This window comes from Trachurus trachurus (genome assembly GCF_905171665.1).
Source record: "Trachurus trachurus genome assembly, chromosome: 13".
Classification (NCBI taxonomy): domain Eukaryota; kingdom Metazoa; phylum Chordata; class Actinopteri; order Carangiformes; family Carangidae; genus Trachurus; species Trachurus trachurus.
This window is the reverse complement of record NC_139892.1, coordinates 13,366,490-13,387,054: the sequence shown is the minus strand read 5'-3', so window position 1 is coordinate 13,387,054 and position 20,565 is coordinate 13,366,490. Positions and strand designations below refer to the sequence as shown.

The 20,565-nt window shown below is 40.9% G+C and overlaps 1 protein-coding gene across 1 annotated transcript in view; it reads right to left on the bottom strand.

The window, feature by feature from the left end:
• Positions 1 to 2,459: 2,459 nt before the first annotated feature.
• The window catches only part of ecel1 (endothelin converting enzyme-like 1), a gene marked incomplete at both ends in the record, with an annotated part of 57,794 nt that continues 39,688 nt past the window's right edge, over positions 2,460 to 20,565 (bottom strand). The window contains 8 exons of the mRNA XM_083985817.1: positions 2,460 to 2,559; positions 2,686 to 2,762; positions 5,977 to 6,072; positions 6,532 to 6,597; positions 8,083 to 8,231; positions 8,790 to 8,857; positions 14,674 to 14,725; positions 18,854 to 18,912. Coding sequence (XP_083841943.1) covers positions 2,460 to 2,559; positions 2,686 to 2,762; positions 5,977 to 6,072; positions 6,532 to 6,597; positions 8,083 to 8,231; positions 8,790 to 8,857; positions 14,674 to 14,725; positions 18,854 to 18,912 — 667 coding nt within the window. The remainder of the gene's footprint in view (positions 2,560 to 2,685; positions 2,763 to 5,976; positions 6,073 to 6,531; positions 6,598 to 8,082; positions 8,232 to 8,789; positions 8,858 to 14,673; positions 14,726 to 18,853; positions 18,913 to 20,565) is intronic.

Below are 20,565 nucleotides of genomic sequence, written 5' to 3'. Positions count from 1 at the left end.
AGTGGACTGTGTTTATATTTTTATTCTGCACCTGGTTCAGACTGTGTGACAAATGACTGACTTTGAGGAATTGGATCAGAGGAGGCTCTTATTGTGAAAAACCATACATTAAAGAGTCTGAATGAACCGAACCAGGACGAAGCTGCTTCATAAACTCATCGATTTCCAACTACTGGACAAAATAACTGCCTTTTAAAAAAGCAGAGGAACATCTGGCCAGCTGTGAACTCGTCCTGTTGATCAGTTGTTTGTGGATAAACAAGCTCTGTGTTTGTGTCTGAATAAACAACAAACAACCAGGTTCTGTGTTTCAAGGAAAAGGAAATAACGACCAGTCTCCTCAAAACATTAAAGGGATAGTTCAACATTTTGTCAAATTCTCCTATCACCATAATCCCTATAGTCATAGCAGTAGGTTCATCACCTTTAATTATCGGTGCATGTTGTTTTGAGATCGGCGGGGCAGAGACGTGAGCTGCTCAGTGAACACAATGGAGGTGAACGGTACAGGTCCCCTGTCCCTCATCAAACTCATCAAATACACAATCCAACAACTCCAAAACGCTCTGGTGGACAAGTTGTGACCTGCACATTCACCACGCTATGAGATAATAACGTATAATTATATGTAACATTACGACACATGAAGCAGATACTCAGAACTACTTTCTCTTTTGAAATCCCGCCGCCCAGCAGCCGTGTCTGGAAAGTAGTTCCGGCTGCATTTGCCTCTAAAACAACTCTGTCTCGTAATGCTACATTATTATCTCATAGCGTGGTGAATGTGCAGGTCACAACTTGTCCACCAGAGCGTTTTGGAGTTGTTGGATTGTGTATTTGATGAGTTTGATGAGGGACAGGGGACTGGTACCGGTCACCTCCACTGTGTTCACTGAGCAGCTCACGTCTTTTTGCCAAAATGTTGAACTAACCCTTTAACTAGATCATCGCTGACACTCTGTAGATTTTAACTGGTTTTAACCGGTTCCTGCTGCAGATCTCAGACCAGCGGGAGGCGGAGTGGGAGCGATGGACGTCGACCATCCAGCGCTGGGAGGCGACCAGAGACCTGGCTGAGGGACACGCGACACAGCTGGAAACACATCCACACTGATAACGACCAACACACACACACACATACACACACACCTGAGCACAGTGATCCTTTTGTATTTATTCAAACATTAAACAGTGACCAACAGAGAGGAAGAGATAGCAGCCACATGTGAACCAGCAGCTGTAGCGTCAGACATGTGTATGTGTTTCTGTGTGTGTGTGTGTGTTATCCTCCATACACAGCGATCAGTTGGCCCGGAGAGGAAACATGCACTCTCATCGAAAAACAAACTGTACAACCATAACACCTTGTTTTAGACTTCTTCACTGTACAAAGACTCGTTTTTCTTTTTCTTTTTTATATATATCAACAGATTCTTTATACAAAAGTAATTTTTTTTGTTCGTTCGTTTTGTTTGTTTGTATAGAAATGTTATGATTCTTCATTCATGTGACCGCAGTTTGCACTTTTAATCATGGCGTCGTTGGTTAGTAGTGAATGTGTGTGTGGCGTTCACGTGTCGTCAAGAAAAACACGAGAGCAGAGCTTCATCTAGTCCCAGCAGACTTTGCTACGAATCCTGAGAAGAAACATCCACCGGGGAGTCCGACACTCCTCCTCCTTTTCCTCTTCCTCCTCAGTCTTATTCTTTTTTTGTTTTGTTCTTCTTTAAAAAAAGTTGACAAATCTTAAAAACCGTACAAACACTCACAGCAACGAGAGAGAGAGACCAGTGCAGGCAAACGATACAACAGTCATGACTGACGGCCATCGCTCTCTGCGGCCACACGAGGGCGCCACTGTGACACAAATTAAACTCCCAATACCCAAAGTGAAAGAACACCAAGGTTTTTTTTTTTTTTTTTAGGGGGGGGGGGGGGGGGGGGGGGGGGGGGGGCAGGCACGAGGATGCTGCTGCTGCTGATCTCAGTTCAGTTCAAACTTGATCCTCCTTGATCCAGGACTGAAGTCACTTTGTTGTTGCTGCTGAAGTTTTTTCTAGTTGATGCTACACAGAGCAGAAATGAGTCGCTTGATTATAAAAAGAAAAAGAAAAAAAGAAAAACACAAACAGATAATGTGTGTGATAATATACGCTAAGATACAAAAATAGATGATCTGAAAATAAGTCTAAACATAGAAAAATATATGTTACCAAATAATATTTATGTACATGGCGGCGTGGTCGATGGTCATGTGACCCATGCTGTCGTTTGGATTATTATTATTATAATGGACGCTTGTTGTTGTAAACTGAAGACGTCGGTTGAGAAACGTTTCCACCGCCCGTGTCCGACAGGAGTCTCAACGTAGCGTCTGGTCTGATGAGAGCGTGATGTAGTACAGCGTGTGTGTGTGTGTGTGTTGTGATGGAGATGAAGGTCGTCCTAAAGGTCAGAGGTCACCACACGGAGCATTTCTCCACCGGGTTCATGGGCGTTCCCCTCGGACAGTGGAACACGCGGGCGAACTCGTCGAACTGGGAGACGCTGCCGATCACTCTGCACCGAGGAAACACACAGAGAATATACGTGATGATTCAGATGTGTGTTTAAATAAATGTAATATATATATTGTTGATATTGATTGATTGATTGATTGATTGGTTATTGGTTGGTTCCCTGTACCTGTAGTGCTCTGGAGCGTGTTTGTCCGTCAGCAGCTGCAGGTAGATGGACTGAGATCTTCTCTTCATGCACCAGTTCTGCTCAGACACAACAAATACACAACATAAACACAACGTAAACACAGGAAACGCTGAGTCATCTCATTACTAAACAGCAACTTTTACTTTTATACAAAACACTTTGACATCAGTTTAACTTTAACTTCTTCATTTTATGACGTTACTGTTGAAAACTGAACGTCCGTTTGACAAAACAAGACATTTGTCTCTATTATTGTTCTACTATTACTATTACTATACTGCTACTACTTCTATTATTACTATTTCTCTTACTTCTACTATTACTACATCTATAACTACTCTTACTTCTATTTCTATTACAACTACTACTACTTCTACTTCCATTACTTCTACTACTACTACTTTTGCTACTATTACTACTACTATAACTACTTTTACTATCACTCTTACCACTACTTATACTATTACTATGACTTCTACAGTACTTCTACTATTACTGCTACTACTACTATTGCTATTACTTTTACAACTACCATTACTTCTACTACTACTTTTACAACAACTACTACTATTAGTTACTATTAAACTACTACTATACTACTGTTACTATTACTTCCAGCCCACTACTTCTACTATTACTATAACTACAGCTATTACTGCTACTACTATTACTATTATTACTCCTACTATAACAATGACTACAACTGTTTCATTTATAAAGCACTAAAAAGTTACATAAAGCATTAAAAACTCTGTTGGCCATTTCCTTAACAGTTGTTGAGAAAACCCTGAGAGGATAAATAATCAATAATTATAATAATCCGCAGCTGCAGCTCTTAAGTTGTTTCTAGTTGGATAATTATTATTTCTGTGACAATAGACGTTAATGTTGGAGCCACAGTTGCATTAAAACACAGTGAGTTTCTCCACTGCTGCTCATTTAGAGTCAACCACCAGGAAACGTTTCAATATGAGTCGATGAATCATTTTGTTTATTAGTGTCAACAGTGTTATTAGAGTTAAAGTCGGCTGCTCTGGTGGTAACCCTGGGAAACAGGCAACAGCTTCTGTTACTGATCCAGGAGAAATAACAAGTCAAGAGTTGGCGTTTGTTGGAGCTTCCTCCATCATCAGACCGTCCACAGGGAGACGTCAGGGACAACAGAGCCGGGTCCGACCATCATCCTCTCCATCAACCGAAAACCTGTCTAAGCTTCACTCTTGTTTTACCTCCGTGTCCGTCACTCTCCATCTTCACCTTCACTTCCACCAACATCCACCTGAACTACGTGTAGAAACCTGCAGAGACCTTCTTCTCTATCTATCTTCTATTCTGTTCTTCCTTTACAGCAGCAACAGAGTCAAAGTGAAGCTCACAGGAACAAACCTGAACACTCAAGCTTTTATTATCCTACGGATCAAATCTACATCAACATTTACTCTATGTTAAAAAACAACAGTCTATGTCAGTGTTTTTAAACCTTGGGGTCAGGACCCGATGTGGGGTCGTCTAGTCTAGACGAGTAATTAATTAAAAAAAATACTGATACTGATTTAAACTAACTATTATTATTTTTTGTCTTAAACAACTGTATTCTATACTTTCACTTTCTCAAATATAAATCGAGTTCAAATAAAATGCAACATATAAAAATATCTGAGCTGGCGCATTTTGATCGACGGCAGATCAGATATCAAATTTCTTCTATCAAAATGGGATCACGAGCCAAAAAAGGTTGGGAACCACTGGTCTACTGTCACTTCAATTTGAATACTTCCATGAGTACACTGTCATGTAGTATAGTAAGTACACTTATTTCTGTAGTGAGCACATTTTTGGACCGCTAATTGTCGCCTGTCAACACGTCTACCGGGTTGTTTTGTTTGTAATACAACTAGTAACAATGAACGCCTTATTTGTACTTTTATCTGCTTGTGTGGACTGTGAGGTGGAGATTATGCTGCTGCTGCTCTGCTGCCTCTTACGGGTGGAAAACATTTGCCTACCAGTATGTAGTTGATTTACATATATAATATTCTGCTACGTAGCCAAGACAGCGATCATTGAGTGTGGGAAGTTTGCATCGTTCCACACTCCACTTTTTGACCGTTATGAGTGCTACTGTACTTACAGTAGCCTACACTGTATTTTGACATACTTGTCAGTGTGAACGCACTTACATAAGAAAAATAGTGTAAGTATGGGAGTGTTTGACTTGAGACAGCAGCGTTTTGTGTCTGCTGGGTTTTATATGTGAACACAAAGGTGTCTGAATGTTTTCAGCTTTTTTCCTCACAGTCACTGTGGTGGTTTCACAGACGTCCACCTGCTGCACTTCCTGCAGAAACCTGCAGAGACCTCCTTCTCTATCTATCTTCTGTTCTTCCTTTACAGCAGCAGCAGAGTCAACGTGAAGCTTACAGGAACAAACCTGAACATGTTGATGATGGTTTTATCATCCAATGTATCAACATTTACCTCACAGTGAAACGTTAAAAAACAACAGTCTATACTGTCACTTTGTGTCTGCACAAAGGTGTTTGGATGTTTCCAGTGTTTTTTCCCCACAGTCACTGTGGTAGACATCCTCCTATCTATCTTCTGTTCTTCCTTTACAGCAGCATCAGAGTCAAAGTGAAGCTTATAGGGAACAAACCTGAACACTGAAGTGTCTATCATCCTACATATCATATCTACATCAACATTTACCTCACAATGTAACGTTAAAAAACTATCTATTGTCACTTTGTGTCTGCTGCCTGCTGGGTTTTATATGTAAAACACAAAGGTGTTTTGAACGTCTTCAACGTGGAGACACGAGCTGTGATAAACCAACGTGAACTCATGTATGTGATTCTCAGATCAGCTCCCTGTGACAAAAGTTTTTTTTTTTTTTTTCTTAAAAGAACAGGATGTAAAAAAAAAAAACATTAAAAAGGTCTGTCTGGATTTCACCACTGTTACATTAAGCCATGAATTTCAATGACACCGTTGAATTTCAATGATGAGTGGTAATAGTTAGAAGGAGAAGTAGCAGGGGTGGTCTGGTGCTTAGAGACGCTGCACTGTCATCAACGCTCCCTCCAGCGGCTGCTGCATCCATCAGCCGCCGATGATGCTGCTGGGATTATATATAACTCCTACCTGCTCTCTGCGACTGAGAGCGCTCAAATGACTCGACATATGATAAATATAATGACAAGACAGCGAATCAATCAATCACTCAGGAGCAGGAAGAGGAGGAGGAGGAGGAGGAGGAGGTGTCTGTACCTGTGCAAAGGCGATGAAGAGCAGCTGTTCGTGGGTGTACTTGAGCCCAGGCAGCGGCTGCTCCGGACCGTTTTCCCTCACCCACTTCTGATAGGCCTGGACACACACACACACACACACACACACACACACACACACACACACACACACACACACACACACACACACACACACACACACACACACACAGACACACACATGTTTGAACTAACTACCATCCATTGTGACTGCTGCATTTTGATGCTATCACTTATTTAAAAGCATTCATCTATTCCCTTTGTACTTTTGTCTCCCCAGCTCCTTTCTTCAACAAACACAAGTCGACCACTGACGATCAATATGCAACTGAATTATGCAGCAGCCCAGATGTTCTGCTGTCCAGACACACTCAAACAGAGAGAGGGGGAGGATGAGGAGGAGGGGGGAGCTCAGTTAAATGTTTATCTTTTATCTTTTGTACCTCTCACACAGATCACAACACGGAGGATAATATTTAGGTTGTGTGAAGCTGCACAGCCACAGTGCTTAGTGTTTTTAAACAATGGCGTTACTCACATAGTAGGACAGCTTCAGTCCTCCCATGTCCGCTATGTTCTCCCCCAGCGTCAGTCGACCGTTCACCTAAACACACAGACAGAAAAACCTTCAGAGACTCTGTTGGAAGGCAGGTGGTCTACTTTAGCTTAGCATAACAGACAGAAAACAGAGCAGTCCTCTGAATCCTCCTCCACATCTGACCATTTAAGTACAAAGAACATTATGAATATTAGTTATAAATGACCTGCCAAGACGCCACCGGACCATAAACTCTGCTATAAATCTATCAGAAATGTTCTGTAGTGATTTATTCTTTCTTTCTTTAAAGGGATAGTTGATCACTTTGGCATATTGGCCCATTGCCATAATTCCTATAGTCATAGCAGTAGGTTTGTTACCTTTAATTGTCGGTGCAAGATATTTTTAGAACGGCGGAGCAGAGCCGCGAGCTGCTGAGAACTACGCTACAGAGGCTCATGGGATTTCTTGGTTTCCCTCATCAAACTCAAATTCAACGATCAACAACAAATTCTAAATAGTCTTTAAAGGAATAGTTCAACATTTTGGCAAATTGGCCCATTCCCATAATCCCTGTAGTCATAGCGGTAGCAGCAGTTTCTTAGTTTCCCTCATCAAACTCATCAAACACACAATCCAACAACTTCAAAACACTCTGGTGGACAAGTTGTGACCTGCACATTCACCACGCTATGAAATAATAACAGAACGTTACCAGACAGAGTTGTTTTAGAGGTAAATTCATGCAAAACCGCGGATGCACGTTCCTGTCGGGGGCAGTTTTTCAGCAAACAGTCTCTGCATTTACCTCTAAAACAACTCGTTCTGTTATTATCTCATAGCGTGGTGAATGTGCAGGTCACAACTTGTCCACCAGAGCGTTTTGGAGTTGTTGGATTGTGTATTTGATGGGTTTGATGAGGGAAACCAAGAAATCCCATGAGCCTCCGTAGCGTAGCTCTGAGCAGCTCACGGCTCTGCTCTGCCGTTCTAAAAATAGCTTGCACCATCAATTAAAGGTAACACTGCTATGGCAATGGGCCAATTTGCCAAAATGTTGAACTATCCCTTTAAGACAGCTTAGCCTTTTTTTGTAGGCTGTTGTTTAACAAAACCAACGAAATAAAATAACATGCTACAATGTGATCTCTATTGGTTGGTGAATCCTGTTACCTTTGGGCAAAGCTGAGCAATTTAAGATGAGCTAATTAGCTACAGGCTGTAGCTTCGTATTTCACAGACATAACTCATATGGCAATGGGCCAAAATGTTGAACTATCCCTTTAAGGCTGAAGATTAAAAACACTGAAGCTGCAGCGACTGAGATATTTTGACTTTCATGCATCCTGCTGCATTTCTCATGCAACAATACAACAATTTGTGAACTATATTCTGTATTCAAATTCAAATGCATTTGAGAAAGTGTATGTAAATTTGTAATCTGTATGTGATGCTATCGTACGGATTATGTGTGTGTGTGTGTGTGTGTGTGTGTGTGTGTGTGTGTGTGTGTGTGTGTGTGTGTGTGTGTGTGTGTGTGTGCAAACCCACTCTCTGGTTATAAACAGTGAAGTTATCGTAGAGGTTGACGATACACTCGGCTTTCTTTTGAAACTTCCTGTAGGACTCCTCCGTCCACCACTGTTTGAGGTTGCCGTGGCGGTCGTACTGGCCCCCTATGGACATGAACCATTGCATCACTAAGATGAGGAGCAAAAGGGGGCAGCGGTGTTAGCATGGAGACTACACAACCTGCAACTTCTCTTCACAGTCCAAAGAGCTGCCCAGAACGTCGCCTTTATTTAATCTGTGCGAAAAAAAAAGTTTGGAAATCCAGATTTGATCTTGGCCTCGTGAGCCAATCAATCAACATTTTTTTTTTTTAAACTTAATTTGTATAATTAGAATAAACGGCTGGTGCACAAACCAACCAGTCACGTACAAAGTTACTTCAGTTGGTGACTGGCAGGTATTTCACACTTTGGTTTTAAATGCCATTGGTGCAGATTAAAGAGCAGCACTTTTGACTGGAAATGAAAAGTTAGAGATTGTGGCTTCCTACAAATGTCATAAAATTACACAAATCATCAGGGAGCCCCTGCTCTTTCTGTGAAATAGGATGGTTTAAAGCAATTACAGGGGGGTGCACAACTCAAAATGAATGGTGAAAGCTGAATATGCAGCCTGTGTTAGTTAGTTGTGATGCATACGATGGACAAATAGTGGTAAAGGATGAGTGGTGGTCATCCTTCTCTTACCCCAGTCATCATATCCATGTGTGAGCTCGTGGCCGATGATGGCTCCGATTCCTCCGTAGTTCAGAGACCTGGAAAACAAGAAGGAGGAAAAATGGGCTGACATTTTCCTGGTATCTGCAGTACAGGAGTTTTAAAACATTGACGTTGATTAGTTAACTCAAAACAGAACTGTGACATTTGGGAAGAAGACAGCTAATTCATCTAATTCATTATGAAAAGCTGAATTCATATGCGACAAAACGACACCCTGCATCAATTTAACACTCAGGAATTTTGTTGCTGCGGATTTATAGAGAGGCAAAGTCCCTTCAACTGGACCCCCATGGGACCTTTTGGAGCGTGAAAAATGAATGGACAGAAAATAGTTAATTTCTGATCCTCCAGTCGTTATGCCTTGGATTACACAAATGTTGTTTATAGGCTTAAAAGGATAGTTCAACGTTTTGGCAAATTGGGCCATTGCCATATAGTCATAGCAGTAGGTTCGTTACCTTTAATTGTTGGTGCAAGATATTTTTAGAACGGCGGAGCAGAGCCGTGAGCTGCTCAGAGCTACACTACGGAGGCTCATGGGTTTTCTTGGTTTCCCTCATCAAAGTCATCAAAGACACAATCCAACAACTCCAAAACGCTCTGGTGGACAAGTTGTGACCTGCACATTCACCACACTATGAGATAATAATGGAGACGGAGTTGTTTTAGAAGTTGATGCAGAGACTGCTTGCTGAAAAACTGTCCCTGAAGGCGATGTGCAGCGGTTTTGCATGAATTTACCTCTAAAACAACTCTGTCTGGTAATGTTCTGTTATTATCTCATAGCGTGGTGAATGTGCAGGTCACAACTTGTCCACCAGAGCGTTTTGGAGTTGTTGGATTGTGTATTTGATGACTTTGATGAGGGAAACCAAGAAATCCCATGAGCCTCCGTCCTCACGGCTCTGCTCCACCGTTCTAAAAACAGCTTGCACCGACTATTAAAGGTAACGAACCTACTGCTATGACTATAGAGATTGTGGCAATGGGCCCATTTGCCAAAATGTTGAACTATCCCTTTAAGCTGAGGTAATTAGCTGCAGGCTGTAGCTTCATATTTCACAAACATAACTCATTAAGAACGTGCTAAAAAAAATAATTTGCCCAAAAACATCAAATTACGCCTCAGTTTTCTCAAGCATGTGGTAAACAGCTCTGCGTTCATTATTTAAGTCGCGTGTTTAGAGGTTTTTTAAGTTGTAATCTCTCCAAAAAGAAAGTAAATATATTACAGATGTGTGACTTCAGCCCTCCTTTCCTGACTGATACAGCTGCTGTATCTCGTCACATTACTTTCCTCCTCTCTCTTGTTGTATATTGTCCTGGTGTCCTCATTGCTAATGCTGCTCAGCGAATCCTGATAAAACACAAGTGGCACTTGGGATCTAATTTCAGATCTGTGCAAGTTCAGATTGGTATCGAATAAAAAAAAAAAAGCGAAGCTGTGCGATACCTCGTTCGTTTTCTCGTTCACACTGATGAAAAAACATCAGATATCGCTACAACATGCATGTATCCACCTCCATAATCCCCCTCCACACACACACTTCCTACAATAAAAAGAGAAAAGACAGCGTGTCGTCGCTCCTATCCACCTCTCCTTGACCGACGCTGTCTTTGGTGCACATGCAGATATAGAGAGCGATGCGAGGGCATGCAGGCTCGGGGCTGTTCACATGGCTACGTCTGAAAATGACTTTCTGACAGCTAGTCGATACGCTGCTTCACACTGGGCCCGACTCCCTCGCTAAACTAACTGGCTGATTGAAGCTTCATTATACTCAACGTGATAGTGGAGGTGTGTGTGTGTGTGTGTGTGTGTGTGTAGGAGAGAGAGAGAGCGAGGGGCAGCAGGAGAGTGGGGGTTTATGGGAGGTTAGGGCTACTGCAGTAATAACTTCAAGGGGACAGGTACACACACACACTTCCTTTAATCCAATGCAATCGTTAATTATTATAGATTAACATGCATGGCAGCAGCAAGTACTGTAGTGTAGTGGCAGTGGTGGTGATCACCTCTAATGAAGACACAGAAGTGGTGGCTAATGTTGAATACACAAGCTGCTAAAGTCTAATTAACGCATATTTGTGAGGAGGTGTGAGTGTGTGTGTGTGTGCTGAGGGGAGTTGTGTATGAATGCAGCAGGTGCAGCCTGTTGGACTGTATTGTGAGTATTGATCTGAGATAATACTCAGTAGAGTTGCTCCTCAGCGAACAGCAGCTTAACAAAGACTGTGTTGACTTGTTTACCTCCATATTTCTCTCTTCCGCTCCGTTTTCTTTCCACAAACTTACTCACGACAGGTTTTCCATTGTGGTTAATAATTATTTTTCTTTATTCTAAAAGTTTTTCTATTTTACTTTTGCATAATTCAGATGTTTAAATGTTGTCTTCTAATCTGAAACAGCCTGAGCTCTGATGCGTTACCTTGTGTATCGGTATACGTTTTGATCTATTACCTTTCTGCATCAAGTCTCAGGTGGATTTTTTTGACTGAATAAAGAGAGCGGATCTATAAATGTATGGACGGACTATGATGATAAACAGCCTGGAGTGATATGAATTATGCACAGCAGCTGTTAAAAACATAAATTCAAAGTCGGTTTTCTAATTAATGGGCTAAAAAACTGCACTGAAGTGAGACAATGCGTGAAGTGGTAATTACACGATTATGGTTCATTTCTTTTCCCTTGCGTATTCTCCTGAGTGAGGAGCTTTGAAGTTGAGACAACACAACACAACACGTCTCCTGCCGCGACGTACGATGAGATTTTATTCTCCTTAAACCGCTGAAATGTTGAGAAGTAACGGGATGAAGAGTCGTGTGACAGCAGCAGGAGTCAGAGGAGATGTCAACTCAACAGACTGACGAACACGAGCCGCTATAATCTGTTTAACGTTAATTTAATGTTCAATTTGTAAGAAAAATGTATGAATATGTTTTTAAATCGACCTTTTACTAATCAATCACACTCAGTTTTCTCCATTTTAGCATCATGGTTTATCATTTGTTTACCTACTTAATGTTTTAATATAACGTTACAGTGTTGATTTGTCTACAAAAGGCTTGAGACCTCAGTGTTTTAAGATGTCAGTCTTAATTTAAATTTGTTTTAATCTAATTGATTATATTATATTATTATTTTTCATACTATTTATTCTGTTTTTTGTTTTTATTTGAAAGAAGCCACACCAAATTTCATTGTACAGTGTGCTTAGTGATGTAAAAGTAAAGTTCAAAGTTCGACTTCTGGTCATTTTATAACTATATAAATATATAATCTGTGTTTTTAGATTGTTTTGAAACGTTTTCTTATTGCGATTTTACTTCTACTTTTATGTTTCTGTTATTTCTGTAAAGTATATTGAACGAGGTCTGTGTACCCATTGTGTGCAAATCTGCTGCACAAAGCAGTTCAGGAGTGGTTCTATATCTATCTATATCTATATCTATATCTATATAAAGATATAAAGATGTCTTTTTGTGTCTGATCAGTGATGTGTGTAAACAATGAGCGCTGATATTTCACACCAGTTTATTCTGTTGTTGTTTTCATTGCTTCTTTCAACACAACATTTTGCTTTTCTGAAGTTTTGCCTGTTTTGAAAAACAAAAACGTTTATTTTGATAAACACATTATTATTATTATTTTGATATTTGTATCAAAGCTGTTTACTTCTTTTCTCCTGCTCAGCTCAGAAATTTTAAATACTTTTTGATTATATTGATTATTTTCAGTTCACTGGCTGAATGTTAATTAAAACATTTTTTTTCCACAGAGGAAAATCTGTGAGTGACTTTATTAGGTTCACATATACAAACTAATGTTCCTTACAAAGTCTCTAATGATCTGTTTGTGTTCAAACTTCCTGAGGTTAATTCAACCTGATGGTTTTTACTGCATTATATCTGAATGTGTTTCTAATGGGGTGAAACATGAGAAAGTTACAGGCCAAAATGACAGATGGATATCAAACTGTGACATACCAAAATACTTGTGGGTGTGTTCACAAAAGTACTATCGTTAGGTAGAGTTTCACTTGACCATTGTTGGAAACTCTCCTGGACGACAGTCGTTATGGTCCTACTTTGGTAAACGCCCCCTTAGAGGTTAAATACTTGGGTCTTTCTCCACTATTTTGTCAGACTAGTGAGGACTAGTCAGGCCAATGCGTTATGAACTGATGAAGCCCCTTGGATTCCTAGACAAATACAAGTGCAGTTGCCTCTGATTTAATTTGTTGCCCAGAGATAACGATGACCTGGATGAATGAGAATTTCCACAGACAGACCTCCAACATCCACTCATTCATCCTTGAATCTGAGGGAATGACTGAAAACATGATGTGAACCTGAGGCCTCGTCTGCACGAACACGGGTATTTTTAAAACCAAAGTTTTGTTAAATAAGATTCCACGTCCACACGGGTGATGTAATAAAAATACTCCGTACACACACAACCGTAAACTCCGCTACCAAGTGATGTAATGTAGCTACATGTAATACATATGCCACAGCAATAGGTGGCGATGTAAGGTAAAATGAGATGTAGTATTCATCAGCATGAGGGTGAGTCACTAATGACGGAATTTCATTTCTTGGTGAACTATTCCTTTAAAGGCCTCATGCTGTGCACTTTTATCTGGGTTTATTTACCTGCTGATATCTCTAACAAGATGTATCATTAGTTTTGAGTACCTGTGATCTGCTTAATAGCCTATCGTTTATACTGCCCCTTTCTGTTGCCTCTTTCTGGAGCTCTAGCAGGCACAGGTCATTTGGCCAATCAGAAGAGAGAATGAGAACCTCTCCTCTGATTGGCTCACTGTTTTTGAGTGGCATGTGGTCGGGCCAATCACAGGCAAGTAACTGAAACCTAAGCTGCATTCATAAAAATTGGGGAAAAAAAAAACAACTGGTCACGGTGGGCGGAGTTACCTTGTGTGTGACATCACAGAAAGGAGGAAGTGCTATCTGCTCGTCTTAAAGAGACAGTTCCTACAAATGGGCGGTGTGCATTTCTCCGTTTATGACCAGTTTGATGCATGGGGCAGTATATACGTGGCCCAGAAACCTCCCTAAGCACGAAAAAATAACTAAAAATCAAAATGTTCATGCCATGGGGCCTTTAAATCTGACCAGACTGGTCTCGTGGGTGTTGAAGCCTGGACTCGACGCATCTCACTAGCATTAATTCAATCACTCTGTATTGTTGTAAAACGGCTGTAAAACGGGTTCATGTAAACGCCAGATAGGATTAGATCATATCACATGTAAACAGTTAAAACCTGAAAGACTCATTGGGAATTAATTCACTCAGAAAGAGGAAGAAGTCTCCATGTGAACCCACCTATAGAGAAGATGTATTTTTTAAGATCCTCTCCTCTGCCATAAATAAAAAAGAGTAAACATCAGCAGAAACTTTACCACTGGCGATGAATGAACTGTGTGTGAAAAAGACACAACTGGAAGATAAAGTATTTATATTTATATTCAGATTTCATATAAATATTTCAAGTTCTTTTGTCTTATTTTCAGATCAACAGACGCTGCAGGCGGGCAGAGACAGGGCGGCGGCCATCTTTGTTTCACGCATCATCAGACGAGTCGATGGAGTGAAATTTCGGGCGGCGACCTCTCAATGACACCTGCTCCATTAGCAGGACCTTGTTGGGTAATTGAGCTCTTGGTGGGTAGTTAAATTGGTTTAATCAGGTGTGTGGGGACCTGAGGGGAGCCGGGGCCTTGTCGGGCCGACGCCGCCTTTAATGACTTTTGTTTCAGTCGCCGTGGAGACGTCGTTACCTCCAGACACACACACACACACACACAGAGCGAAGATACTTACTGTGGAAACTCAGGGTTGTAGAGAGTGGGCTGAAGGATGCCGGCGGGAAAAACTGGAAGAGAGACACAGAAACAACATGAGGGGATACTCTCTCTCTCTCTCTCTCTCTCTCTCGAATGAATCACAGTCTTTTTTATGTAAAATAAAAACTGTACATCCAGAAGATGATACATCAGTCAAGGCCTCGTTTAACCCTGACAAACCTGTGACGGTATCTAGTTTATTAAAATAATTATGAAGTGTTTTAAAAATAAACTGGAACTGAATCTGATCTGTTTTTATATTCTGTGTTTTTTTTTGTTTAGTTTATTTCAGCTATCAAGCTTCCCTGTCATTATAATCTATTGAATAAGTTAATTTATAAGTTTATTTAGCTGGATTTATTCTAATATATCATCACTAATCTTTGTCTTTCTAATTTAAAGGCATTTACATACTGTATATGGATTTATTCTAATATATTATCACTAAACTTTATATAGGCATATACATATATAAAGACATATACAAACACATATATGAAGACAAACTGAAGGTAACAAATAAAACTAAGTTGGTAAATACCCAAATAAATAATAATAAACACCTTGTGGTTGTCAAACACCCTCATTCCTGTACATATTGAAAATAATTTCTTTGTACTTCTTTGTTAACTGGATTATGTTACACAAAAGCTCCTTCTTGTTGTGCGTATATTCTGGATTTTGTTATAGTTAAGTTATAACCCCCTCCCCTTTCAATTAATAATTCTTGGATATTTCCAGGCATACAGTTCATACAGTTGTATAGCCTACAGTTTTCTTACTGAGCTTTTATTTCTATCTTTAATGCTCCTTGTATTTCTGTTCAGCACATTGAACTACCTCTGTGTATGAGATAAATACATCTTCCCAAAATGTGAAAAAAATGAAATAGATAAATAAATAACTAAAACTCAGACTATCATCTGGTGTTTGCTCCTGACAGGATGTCAGCACACTCAGAAAATCTCAGCACAAATATTTGACTCAGACTCTGATCAGAGCTGTTGAGTTGTTGTTTGTTATTTTTTTATAGTGAGAGTTAGAAAACATGTTGAACACAGAGAGAAACTGAGGCTGTGGCTTAAATATAACAAGTAGTCAAACTAACAAACAGAACAAGTTCAAGTTCTCGACTTTCCTAAGATGAACTGTGCTACAAGGAATTCTGGGTAAATTAAAGACTTGGGGAAAAAAAAAAAAACTAAGTCCAACTTCTCGGCTCCATTCAGGAAAAAAATATGTTGAATATTTGTCTTCAACTGTTTCAAGCAAACTCAACAGAGAGTGAACAAAATAAAAAATAAAATCTGATTTCCAACAAATAAAAAAACAAACCATCGCTCCACAAAATCTCTCGCTCTCTCCATAACAACATTAGCCACAAACTGTGAGCCGTGTTTTCCTGTTTTATGTTCTTGTCGGACCCATTGTTACCACAGCAACACTGGTTTTAAGTGTACGTCGGTGACTCAGGTGTTTGAATGACAATGACAATACGTCTTTATGATCTGATGTCCGTTAGAAAAAGCTTTAAACTGAACCGACACCACCACCTCAGTCCTCTGACCCCGTGTGAACGTCTCTGTTATTGAACCAGACGAAGTTTCAGGCCTGAGGCTTCGTTCAGGATCGTCCGCTGTCAGACGCTGTTATCTGGGACACGCCCCACTGAGCCGCTCTCATTACTGAAGAGGCCTGAAGGTCTGAACTTCATCTGTCTGAGTAACGACAGGGAAATACACATGGACTCAGAGCAGGCGACACTTTACTGTCTGTATCAGTGATCAATATCACTGATTGGCTGCTCACAACAACCCTGGATCTGCAGTCGATCAGTGCTGATGAAGCAGCAGAGTCTGATTGTTCTTTATATAGCTACTCTCAAACAGCCTGAATTTGGAAACTGACCCTTAGAGGGATAGTTCAACATTTTGGCAAATTGGCCCATTGCCATAATCCCTATAGTCATAGCAGTAGGTGCAAGATATTTTTAGAGCGGCGGAGCAGAGCCGTGAGCTGCTCAGAGCTACACTGTGGAGGCTCATGGGATTTCTTGGTTTCCCACAACAAACTCAAAACGCTCTGGTGGACAAGTTGTGACCTGCGCATTCACCACGCTATAAGCTAATAACAGAACGTTACGAGACGGAGTTGTTTTAGAGGTAAATTCAGAGACTGCTTGCTGGAAAACTGCCCTCGACAGGAACGTGCATCAGCGGTTTTGCATAAATTTGCCTCTAAAACAACTCTGTCTGGTAACGTTCTGTTATTATCTCATAGCGTGGTGAATGTGCAGGTCACAACTTGTCCACCAGAGCGTTTTTTAGTTGTTGGATTGCGTATATGATGAGTTTGATGAGGGAAACCAAGAAATCCCATCAGCCTATGTGGCGTAGCTTTGAGCAGCTTGCGCTTCTGCTCCGCCTTTCTAAAAATAGCTTGCACCGACAATTAAAGGTAACAAACCTACTCCTAACACTATAGGGATTATGGAAATGGGCCAATTTGCCAAAATGTTGAACTATCCCTTTAAAACCAGCCGCCAGGACTTCCTGTGACTTTGTGATGTCACAACAAAGCAGTCACCAAGCCCCGCCCACCTGGACCCACCATCCATCCAACACATTGCAGGGTTTGGTTTCTCTGAGTGTCTTCAAGGTGAAGTTCAAGTTTCTTTTTTAAACTTAAATTTTATTTGTTATTTATTTTATCATAAATATTTGATCTCATCATGAAAAAACCTTGACTTTAAGTTCTGAAGTGAGTTCAGTGAAGTGGAAAAGTAAAAAAGTCTGTTAATTTCCACCTCTAAACTATTTTTCAATGCTGCACATTGTTTCCATTTAAATATCTTTGAGTCTCTGTTTCTGTGATTTAAACACATATTTACCAGGTTAAATACTTTTTATTTGTCCAATATTTTTGCTTTATGACCAAATAACTTGAAAAGTTAATGATGCTCCCACAAGTCTCAGCTTTACTCGGCTTATAATCAGCAAATGTTTGTATTTATCACAATAAACTAAGACGGCTCACAGTTTAAACGCCCTCTGATAATCAATAGCACATTTGTGATGTAATTGTCAGTCACACAGATGCAAACATAGTGAGTCTCCACACCAGATAGTTGGACCAGTCCCAGCCTGGTCAGCTGCGTACATGAACTGATGAAGCCTCTTGGATGAGAGGTGAAACGTCTTCCTAGACAAATAACTAAGTCCAGTTGCTTTCGATTTAACCTCCTTTGAATAGGTGTTTATAATTTTCATATATGTGCACAAATCTAAAAAAAAATAACTCACAGATGAAACCAACTGATAATTGTGAACATGTTTCACTGTAGAAATGTGAAGATTTTACATTTTCTGACTTATGACGGGAGAAAAAATTCAGTCTGGGAGCTGTAAGTTGTAATTAAACTTCTGTCCTCGTCTCTTTTTCTTCAAAACCAAACCTGAATCTCTATGTGAAATACAGGAGATGGGGTCGCAGCTTAATGTTAATTTGATTAAAAAGAGAGAGAGAGAAAAAAGGAGAGTAAAGAAATGGAAAAACGAGGTGAGAGCTGAAACGGCCGGAGCCGAGACAGAGAAATGATGAGTGTGGATGGTTTTGATGCGAGGGGAACTGATGACTGTGTTTGTCCGACTCCCTCCGTCCTCCAGCAGCAGTTCACAAACACACCATCGATTTTTTCAGTGAGAGATTTAATCCAGCGGCCGAGAGGAGGAGGAGGAGGAGGAAGGAGGAGGAGGAGGAGGAGGAGGAGGAGGAGGAGGAGGATGAGGAGGCGACATTGCAGGACTGGATTTGTTAAAACTCAGGAAGGTGTTACAGCTTGTTTTTCCTCCGAGGGCGTTTGTTCGGCGTGCGAGCAGCAGAAAGTCAGTGATCAGAGGAAATATGAGATGAGGAAGTGGACGAAGCTGCTGCTGCATTTGGCTTGGACTCTCTGCATCTATCTGTGTGTGTGTGTTGGTGTGTGTGTGTGTGTGTGTGTGTGTGTGTGTGTGTGTGTGTGTGTGTGTGTGTGTGTGTGTGTGTGTGTGTGTGTGTGTGTGTGTGTGTGTGTGTGTGTGTGTGTGTGTGTGTGTGTGTGTGTGTGTGTGGACAGAAACATCAGTATGTTAAACACAAACTCACACTCACTCACTCACCCATCTGGTTCTTGTTGGGGAGGTAGTAGGCATTCAGGGCCTGAGGGGGGAGGAGCCACCTGAGGAGAGAGACGATGTGTTAAAGACGAGATCACAATAGTAGGATAGAGCACGCACACCCAAAGTGTTGCAGGTGCAGGACCAACAAACAAACAAACAGACTTTTAGAAAAAGGGTGAAGTCCGCAGACTGTTGTAGCTCCTCGGGGCCTCAGTGCCTCTACATGCACAACTTCTATATCAATTTAATCTGATTATATTTTTATACTTGATGGATCCAATGTATTCAATCGATCAACAACAAATTCTAAATAGTCTTTAAAGGAATAGTTCAACATTTTGGCAAATTGGCCCATTCCCATAATCCCTGTATAGTCATAGCAGTAGCAGCAGTTTCTTAGTTTCCCTCATCAAACTCAATACACAATCCAACAACTTCAAAACACTCTGGTGGACAAGTTGTGACCTGCACATTCACCACGCTATGAGATAATAACAGAACGTTACCAGACAGAGTTGTTTTAGAGGTAAATTCATGCAAAACCGCGGATGCACGTTCCTGTCGGGGGCAGTTTTTCAGCAAACAGTCTCTGCATTTACCTCTAAAACAACTCGTTCTGTTATTATCTCATAGCGTGGTGAATGTGCAGGTCACAACTTGTCCACCAGAGCGTTTTGGAGTTGTTGGATTGTGTCTGTGATGAGTTTGATGAGGGAAACCAAGAAATCCCATTAGCCTCAGTAGCGTAGCTCTGAGCAGCTCACGGCTCTGCTCTGCTGTTCTAAAAATAGCTTGCACAGGCAATTACAGTAAAGGTAACGAACCTACTGCTATGACTATAGGGATTATGGCAATGGGCCAATTTGACAAAATGTTGAACTATCCCTTTAAATACTCATCTTGGGAACATTTCTTGAACACTTGTTGTTTATCTGTTTTCATGTGTTTGATATTTTTCTATCAACCTGCCCAGTTCCTCAGTTCCCTAACCTTTTTATTGGCTTTAATTGGGAAGTGGCACCAATGACTTAAATGAACAAGGTGTCTCCTTTGTCCTTTATCCTGACGAAGATCTTTGTGATCGAAACGTTGATCTTATAGCCGACAATAAACATTTGAGGAGCTACAACTCTCTCTCTCTCTCTCTCTCTAACCCTCCGTCCCGCTGAGAAGCGAGGCGTGTGTGTGGTCCCACGGCCGACAAACTTCCTCTCTGCACATGAAACCGCCGACAGTTCCTTTATGATAATCCACTTAAAGCCAGAATAATCGATCGGCACAACCCAAATGACTAACTCTGAGAGATGGAGGGGGAGGAGGAAGAAGAAGAAGAAGAGGAAGAAGAAGAAGAAGAGGAGCAGCAGTGGTGATCCTGTGTTTCTTTATTTCCCTGAGTGAGCGATGAGAGGTTCACGTTTTTTAAAAGCGATAAAAAGGGAGGAGTGTGTGATTTAACTCTTGGGGGCTTTGAGTGTGGGCTAATGATACAGTTGTTCTGAGCACCGAGGAATACTAATGTGACTGTAATGTGTTGTCAGAGCAGAGAGACGCTCCTCTCTCCTCTCTCCTCTCTCCACCAGCCCCCTCCCATCCCCCCATCCTCTCTCTCTCTCTCTCTGCTGTTTTAGAAAAATGAAGCTTGTGTCCCACAGCACTTTTCCTTTCCACCGCCTGGCTGCTGCAGATAAGTAAATCAAATGGATTCTCTGCAG